Source organism: Gaeumannomyces tritici (assembly GCF_000145635.1).
Source record: "Gaeumannomyces tritici R3-111a-1 unplaced genomic scaffold supercont2.3, whole genome shotgun sequence".
In the NCBI taxonomy this organism is placed as follows: Eukaryota; Fungi; Ascomycota; class Sordariomycetes; order Magnaporthales; family Magnaporthaceae; genus Gaeumannomyces; species Gaeumannomyces tritici.
In genome coordinates this window covers 631,215-638,947 of record NW_008804547.1, presented here as the reverse complement: position 1 = coordinate 638,947, position 7,733 = coordinate 631,215, and the positions used below count along the sequence as shown (strand labels likewise).

The window sequence follows — 7,733 nt, the reverse complement described above, 5'->3', positions numbered from 1 at the left end:
GGGGGGGGGGGGGCAATAAGCCGGCCGGCCACTTTTATTATTGCAGAAGTTTTTTTTCCCCCTGTCTTCTCTCTCTTCGTTTTAATGGAATCATGCCCCGCCGTTCATGGACAGGAGGCAGGGCACATGTGTTCTAGGCTCGGGCGCGGGTGGGAAGATGAGGAAGAGGTTCGGTGGCGGGCAACATAAACAAACCCGAAAGCAAAATATGCTTCGGTCACCCCGCCCGCCCGCCCGCCCGCCCGTCCGCCACCCTGTTTCTGTCCACTGTGGTTCTAGGCTCCGTGTTGCCTGGCGTTGGAGAGGATGGGGAAGGTTAGTGGGAGGGTTGTTCGTGTGGACCACGGCATTGTGGATTTTCCCATCCCTCCTTCTCCCTGCCTTTTGCCAACTCATCAGCCGTTTGGCCTTGATTCTTTTTTTCCTCTTTCCTTTTTTCCACACATATACATACGCTCATCCATGTACGTACACACCGCCATTCGTTTCCTTTTCGGTATTTCTTTCCATTCTCCAGCTGCCCTTCATAATACCATATCCCTGCTTGTGACGGGTCGTTCTCAAGGCCCCGACATGTGCCCGTCTCCTGTCCCCCGGGCGCCGACCTCGGAGGACGGGGTTAGGCTAGCTAGGCTGGCGGGCGGGGTGTTTTCTTTTTGGCAGCCCTCTTGTCCCCAGAGGGAGCTGGCGGTGCAGGGGAGGAGCGGGCTTACTACCAGTAGTGCTGTCGTCCACCAGGGGATCTAGGGGAGGGCCTATTGCAGGGCTGGTCAGTGGCTGTAGGGGAGGGTAGGGGCGCGCTTCTTGCTGGCTGGGTTGCCCTTTTGGGGTTTTGGTTTTTGTGTGCGCGTCGCCTGACCCGAGGCCGAGGGCCGATACCTACCGGGCCTACACACAGTCTACCGAACGGGCTATGTTTTCTAGCAGCGATTGCTAGAACTGTTCTGTACCGTCATGCACACCACTACAATGCCATCGATATTCCAACATGGGAAGAAACTCCACGAGTGAAAACGCTAGAGGGATAGGGAAGGCCGAGATGACAGGACAGCGAAGGAGCGCCACGGACGACGCACAAGAAAAAAAGAAAACAAAAAAAAACCCCCCCAGCCCAACGAACCAACGCGCTGCGTGTCGGAGAAAGCAAAGACCGAGAGGCGCTGGATGCAGAGCTCCTGCAGCTGCAGTAGCGCGGCTGCTGGACTTGCTCGCATGGCGGCGCATGTGCGCATCTCGGACCTGGTTGGCTGGTGCTGGGCTGACGGGGTAGCGCCGAGGGATAAATACGGGCAGTGTGAGAGAGGCCGGCCCAGTGGGATCCCGGGGAGATGGCCGGCAACTTACGTTTGCCATTTTTTGTATTGCCTTGCCTGTGGCTATTCCTTGCTGGGTGGGTGATATATCTGAGCGCATCACACAGCAGATGTCCTTTGTGCAAGGAAATCTAGCCCAGTGCAGCCCTCGGTAGGTGCCTGGGCGGTACAGCCTGTATGTGGTGCCATGTACCTTTGCATATCGGATGGGGGGTGGCCATTGGCGATCACTACAAATGGTGCTGCCCTGGAGGGGTGCTGATAGTTTGGGGTACGTGCAAGGCACATAGTGGGCACATGCCGAGTGGCCTTTGGTTGGAGAGCACGACGAGATGCATATTGAATCAAACCTCCATGCCAAGACTGGCCTGGTGCGTTGTTCCAGCCACCAGCCCCTCACACACCCGCAGGGGACCTTAACGGCAAGGAGACATGCGACTTGCACTGTCCGTATTCGTGTTTCCTACACTTCCACTCACATTCCCAAGCCCCGTGCTGGCCAACCACCCTGCCCTGACTGCATATGCCGCCGTCCTTGTAAAACATACACATATCCATGCTGACCTTGCTAGCTATAACAGAGACATCCAAGTCGTGCTTAACTGAAATCCGTGACGACGCCGCAATATAGCCCAGACATATTCAATGGGGAGAGTATGAAACGAGAAAAATGGAATAATGATAGGCAGAAATGCAAAATATACACACATGACCAAAGGAATGGAGTAAGTAGTATATTAGAATAACAGCGAGGTGGTCGCCTGACCGGTGTGGGGGTAAATTGCGCTTGACCCGCCGCCGCTTAAACATCCAACATGCTCCTTGTCTGCTGAGGAGGCTGGTTGATCGAGGCAGAGCTGCTGCGTAGCCCCGATGGTTGTTGTTCTCGGGTCTGCGCCTGGTAAGGGGGCGGCGGCGGGCCGTCTACCATTAGGTCTGCTCTTCTCTGGGCGGCCGAGGGCGTGGTGTTTGATCCAGGGAATAGAAGTCCGGCCACAGCCTGCATGGTACGTTCGTTTCGCCGTCTGTCCGACTGGCCGCTGTACGGCTCCGTCGTGGGAGATTCAAGGTTGGCGGAGGGGCCAGGTGATGGCAGGCCACTTCTGGCGTCTGAGGCATCGCTGCCACGATCCCTTTGCATCTCGGCCATCTCCACAGAGCTGACAGCAGCGCGGCTGTTCGTCTCAGGCAGGCTAGAAGGGGGGTTTCTAAGGCCCGGGGCGGCACGTATCTCGGCTTCCCTGTTGGGATCAGTCTGACCGGGGTTCCTTTCCGTGACAGCATTCACGTTGCGGCGAACGCGGTCGCGCATGCTCTCCCCGAGGGGCGCGGCATCGCCATGTACACGTCGCCACCACGCGGGCTTGCGGGTTATCTGCAGGCGTTCGTCGTCCTCGATGCCGCGCTCGCGTCTCTGGCGGATCAGCTCCAGGTCCTCATTAGGGCGCATGTAGCCGCAGATGATCTGGATGTATATGATAAGAAGGCTTGGGAGGTAGCCGCCAACATATACAGGGACGAGGTTGGGAGTGATGTTCATGGGCGAGTTCTCAAGAGACCAGGGCACGTAGGCCTGGTATGCAAGCATGGCGAGAGCCAGAGGGATCATGAGTCGGAAGCGCACCGGCGTCATGGTAAACAGACCGATGGCGCGGTTGACCAGGCCGCGGTTGCGATTCTGGTAGTGCTTGAGCGAGTGGCGTAGAGACACGAGGATGGTGATCCAGCCGGCCAAGAGAAAGAATGGTCCAATTTTGAGGCGCAAGTCGGTGGCAGAGGGCACGGCATCCCGCAGAGTCTGCTCAGGAGAGCGCTGCAACCCGAGGGCTCCCCAATTGCGAGGGAAGACTACGAAGAAATTGAGGAAGAAAAAGGCGTAGAAGACGAGCGGGATGAAGAACTCGAACTTGTAGCGGATGCCACTCTCGGGCAGAACGAAGGGGTCCGGGTCAATGAACTGGCGCTCTAGCCAGCTGCCCCAGTGGCGGACGGCCTCCCAAATGATAGCCATGGTGGCCATGGTGAGCAGGTACCAGAAAAAGGCGACGAGCACGATGGGCAGCTCCGACACCCAGAAGCGCTCAACATCTACACTCGCAATCAGCCCGACGCAGGCGAAGGAGCAGGCGGCCAGGGACCAGTACCACTGCCAGCGACGGCCGACGGGGTGGAAGCGCTTCGTGGAGGGGAGGAAGAGCGAGCCATGGCGATGGAGGTTGGAGATGTTGAGCACAATGGCGAGGCCGAAGAGCACCGTCAGGGCCAGGGCAGTGGCGCCGCGGGGGCCGACGGGGCGCTGGGCCGTGTAGCACCAGGTCGAGTTGACAAAGGTGCCGTTGTCGAGGAGGCGGGCGGGCGTGAAGGGCGGGGCCGTGATGAAGCAGTAGCTCTCGTTGGAGACGGTGCCGTTGGAGTAGTACTGGTAGTTCCAGTCGCGGAAGATCTTGAGGCTGAAGTGCACGCCCTCGATGACCGTGTCGGTGGCGTTGTCACCCGGCGGGAAGTCGAGGAGAGGCATGGCAACGAGGCGTCTTGGCGGCGGAGTCGGGCGGTAGGCCAAAGGTCCGGTCGATGAGGCTGTCAGCCGAGGGTTCCTGGCTGTCGCGTGCGGTTTCTCGGTGCCAGCTGAGGTCGAGGCCGCCTTGGAGCTAGCCGGTCATATTGCCGAGGATGAGACGTCTGCGGGACAAACAAAGGCGCAAGGTTCCTCAGCGCAGAAACCACGCTTAGCAAGCAGCGCAGGGAAAGGGCCGTGTTTGTTTGAGTGCTTTTTTTCGAGCGCTGCCGCGATCCGACGATACCGCTCGTCAGCCCCCGTCGCCAGTCATGGCGGGACAGTTGGCACTGTGTGGTACTGTGTGGCAGGGGAGGCAGTGGCAGCTGAGTCTGGGTGTGCTCTGCTCCAATTGGATTTCGCAGCTGCTGGCCACAGCTCCCTCCAAACACCCCAGCCCACGACACCACCCGTAACGGCCTGGCTGCCGTCTGCTGCCTCCAGGCATGGTGGTCAACAGTCAGGACGAAGAGGACGCGTCCTATATCGACTACGAGACCTTCTTGGCCCCCGGCTTCAACCCCGCCGCCTTTGCCAACAGCCTCGTGCTCTCGACCAATAACCCCAATGACTCGCCCCTCGACCTATCCACACCCCTCTCAAGGGTGCTCTTCGACATCCAGGAGATCGACTCGCACATCGACCAGCTGACCACCCGCTCCGCCATCCCACTGCTCACCCACACCGAGGAGCAGACCGCAGCGAGCGGCAGAATCATCACAGAGATCGACGGCCAGGTTAAGGCCCTCAACGCGAGCTACAAGCAGCTCGAGAGGGAGGTCACCAAGAAGCATGCCGAAGCCGACACCGTCCGCCAGGTCGCCTCGCGCCTGTGGGAGACGCTGAGGCTAGGCCGCTCCGTCGCCCGCTGCCTACAGCTGGGCCGCCAGCTCCAGGTTCAGCACTCGGAGCTTGCCGCTTCCGCCACGACGGCCGCGCGCAGGGAAGATCACAATGCGCTGGTCCGCTGCACGCACACCATCTTGTCCCTGCGCGAGATCCTAGAGCGCAAGGCCCCTGGGGAGGAGGGCCACGGCCTGGACCGCATCGACGCCATACGCTCCCTGCAGGAGACCGTCATCGCACCCATCGAGCGTTCGGTTCAGGAGCTCTCGGAGCGGATAGTGCGGGAGTTTTCCATAGGCTCATCCTCATCGTCCGGGGCGCCAGGCGGCGGCGGCCCGACCTTTGCCCAGATGGAGGAGGCCAAGGCGCGCATGGTTTCGGCTCTGGTGACGCTGTATCTGCTGTCACCCACCGCCCTGGCTAAGAACGAAAGGTGGAGCCCCTCAGCCATGGTGCAGGCGCTCGAGATATATCTGCGCTCGGCGCTGCAGAGCAGCATAGCATCCCTGGCCCGCTCGCTCGCAGCCCTGCCGTCGCTCGATCGGACCCTGGCCGAGGTGAGCGCGCGGTGCCAAAACATCGTGGCACTCGAACTCGTCCTCGAGTCAACAAAGGCGCCTCCGCACCCCCTGAGGCTCCATCCCCCAGCCGTTGTTGCAGCCGAAAAAGGCAATCTTCTGCAACCACTGCTGGCCCATCTCGAGACCGGCTCTCTGGCCTCGTACTTTTGGCGGACGATGGCGAGCAGCCTCGCGACCCGGGTCCAGGAGATCATGAACCGGGGCGGCGTGTCTGCACGGACCCTGAGATCCAACAAGAGCAACGTAGGGGAAGCCATCAGGGAATGCGTTGTTCGAGGATGTCAGCTGCCAGGCGCCGCAGCAGCCGCTGGCGCACCGAAAGCGAAAGCTAAGGGCCAGGCCATGGACGGCAGCACCGAAAAGGCCGGGGGCTGGGACCGGGAGATTGCCGTCATGGTCGGCAGCGTGGTGGGAAATATTGGGCGATGAGTTTTCCTCAACCAAAATACCATACAAACGCCCACGTTGGCTGCACTGCTTGTGGGAGCTAAACTCTCGTTCAAGCCATGTGAAGCCACTGTCACCCTAGATCATTCATCAGGCGCTTTTCGTAAGTATCCGAAATGCTGTGGCGTAGGGCAGCTCTCGTTTAGCTTCTTCGGCCCTATCGCGTGGCCGCTTTGGAGACTTGCCGCATATGTGAGGTGACCTGCGCCAGCAAGCACGGCGCCCATCAAATTCCCGCGATCCTGTTACTCTCAACTGAGTTGCGATTTCGTGTCTCCGATGATTGTGTCGTAATTTCGCACCTGTGGTTAGCCTAACAGATGTTGTGGTCCACCTAGCCCTGAACTAGCTAAGTTGCTTTGCCGGCTAAGCTGTGTTTATAAACTGAATGAGTTATATATCTCTTTCATACGGCAGCATGTTGGAAAGCGCAGAAAGGGGTCGAGGCGCGCAGTTGGTGGCGCAGTTTACACAGGCCGGATGGGTCTCAGTGGCCACCCCTGAGACCCTCATCCATGCCTTCTAGTATGGAGTTATCAACAAATTTCAGAAGAACTGGATGTTATACACTTCACGCGAAAAAAAGACAGGAATTATTGCATTCTGGTCCAAAGTTCTGCGTGCTATTCAAAATTCCTCCCTCCTCACTGAACAGCCATGTGCTTCGTAATTTGAACGAAGTCTGGTTATCAGCTCTCCTCCAAATACCAGGTATCAAAGATTCCCCAAGAAGGATACGCGCCAGAACTACCGCGCCCTGACGAGACCCGTCACCCTATCGCCGAAATTACCACCCTTGGTTCCTCACCACCCCCATCACATCTCTTCCCTCCGTCGACACCCATCTCCAGATCAGCGGGTGCGGCCGCACAGACGATTGGCCACATCGCTGACATAGTCGTCGGTCGCCCCGAGTCCCTTACTGAGGTCGTCGGCGTCGCAGCGGCCCGAGTTGTAAGACCGCAGGGCCTTGTAGATGGTGTCGGCGTCCCACTTGTCCCCGTGCTCGTGCAGGTTCCCCTTGAAGTGCTCGGTGCCGGCGCGCACCATGGCCGTGATGTCGGCCTGCGGCAGGCCGTGGCGGCCGTCGAAGCCGGGGCTCCCGTCGCACTGCATCAGGCCCGCCGTGGCGCGCTTGTCCATGTTCCACGTCGTCGCGACGCCCACGTCGCCCGTCGACTCCTGCATGATGATGGCGAAGACGACGCGCTCGTCGACGCCGAGCTTGGCGCACTCGAGCACCGCGTTCCAGATGCAGCCCACGTCCTCGCCCGTGTCGCCCGTCCGCAGCATCTCGGGCTTGTTGAGGTTGAAAAGTTCCTCGAACGTCTTCCACTCGCTCATGGGAGGGAAGTCGGACGAGGGGCCGGAGTAGAAGATGAAGCTCATGGTTGCTGATGGGTTGGGGAGTAGTTTGTGCAATGAGAGAGAGAGAGAGAATGTGTGTGTGTGTGTGTGTGTGTGTGTGTGTGTGTGTGTGTGTGTGTGTGTGTGTGTGTGTAGCGTTTTATGTTCTTGGTGTGCTGCTCTGCTGTTGAATGCTTTGGCTGCTTGATGTTGATGTCAAGTTGATTCTCTTCGGGGACAATGTGGCCTATTTATACTGCCTGGCGACAGCCAGTCTCACTGGCTGCCGTCGTCCTCTGGACTCAACCTCGGTAGTGCTCCAGCTCGGCAGGCTGTGCGGGCGCCCGATGATCACGACAATACGAGCCGAGAGCTTCAAGCCAGTGGAACATCGGTATCCCACCCACAGTTACTTCATCTTCCATGTACTCTGGTAGGTACTTCCTGGTGATCACAGGTTGATAGTCCACGTCAGCTAGACTGAGAGTATGAGCCGTCACAAGCCATATCCATGTGAGTGGCTGGAACTATTGGGGGCGGCAGAAGGCTGCGCAATATGGTTGGTTATGTTCGTGATGGCTATGGCGACGTAGCGGCAAGGCTCCCCCTAATTCTATTGGCAGAAATCCTTGAGGTAGTTCAAAG

At 58.9% G+C, this 7,733-nt stretch overlaps 4 protein-coding genes across 4 annotated transcripts; 1 reads left to right on the top strand and 3 right to left on the bottom strand.

Moving 5' to 3' along the window:
• Positions 1 to 275: 275 nt before the first annotated feature.
• Positions 276 to 1,214, bottom strand: GGTG_05286 (hypothetical protein; the record flags this gene model as incomplete). The annotated part of the gene is made up of 4 exons (XM_009223085.1): positions 276 to 291; positions 473 to 605; positions 714 to 755; positions 1,121 to 1,214. 4 exons carry the CDS (start codon positions 1,212 to 1,214, stop codon positions 276 to 278), a joined length of 285 nt encoding a protein of 94 aa, XP_009221349.1.
• A 315-nt stretch (positions 1,215 to 1,529) lies between these two features.
• GGTG_05285 (hypothetical protein) lies at positions 1,530 to 4,122 on the bottom strand. The gene has a single exon (XM_009223084.1). The coding sequence runs from the start codon at positions 3,829 to 3,831 to the stop codon at positions 2,116 to 2,118; it is 1,716 nt and encodes a 571-aa protein (XP_009221348.1). The 5' UTR covers positions 3,832 to 4,122; the 3' UTR covers positions 1,530 to 2,115.
• A 118-nt stretch (positions 4,123 to 4,240) lies between these two features.
• GGTG_05284 (golgi transport complex component Cog5) lies at positions 4,241 to 6,316 on the top strand. Its single transcript, XM_009223083.1, has one exon. It carries the CDS (start codon positions 4,314 to 4,316, stop codon positions 5,721 to 5,723), a length of 1,410 nt encoding a protein of 469 aa, XP_009221347.1. The 5' UTR covers positions 4,241 to 4,313; the 3' UTR covers positions 5,724 to 6,316.
• Positions 6,317 to 6,329: 13 nt separating this feature from the next.
• On the bottom strand, positions 6,330 to 7,204 carry GGTG_05283 (hypothetical protein). Its single transcript, XM_009223082.1, has one exon. The coding sequence runs from the start codon at positions 7,128 to 7,130 to the stop codon at positions 6,594 to 6,596; it is 537 nt and encodes a 178-aa protein (XP_009221346.1). The 5' UTR covers positions 7,131 to 7,204; the 3' UTR covers positions 6,330 to 6,593.
• Between the last annotated feature and the right edge of the window lie 529 nt (positions 7,205 to 7,733).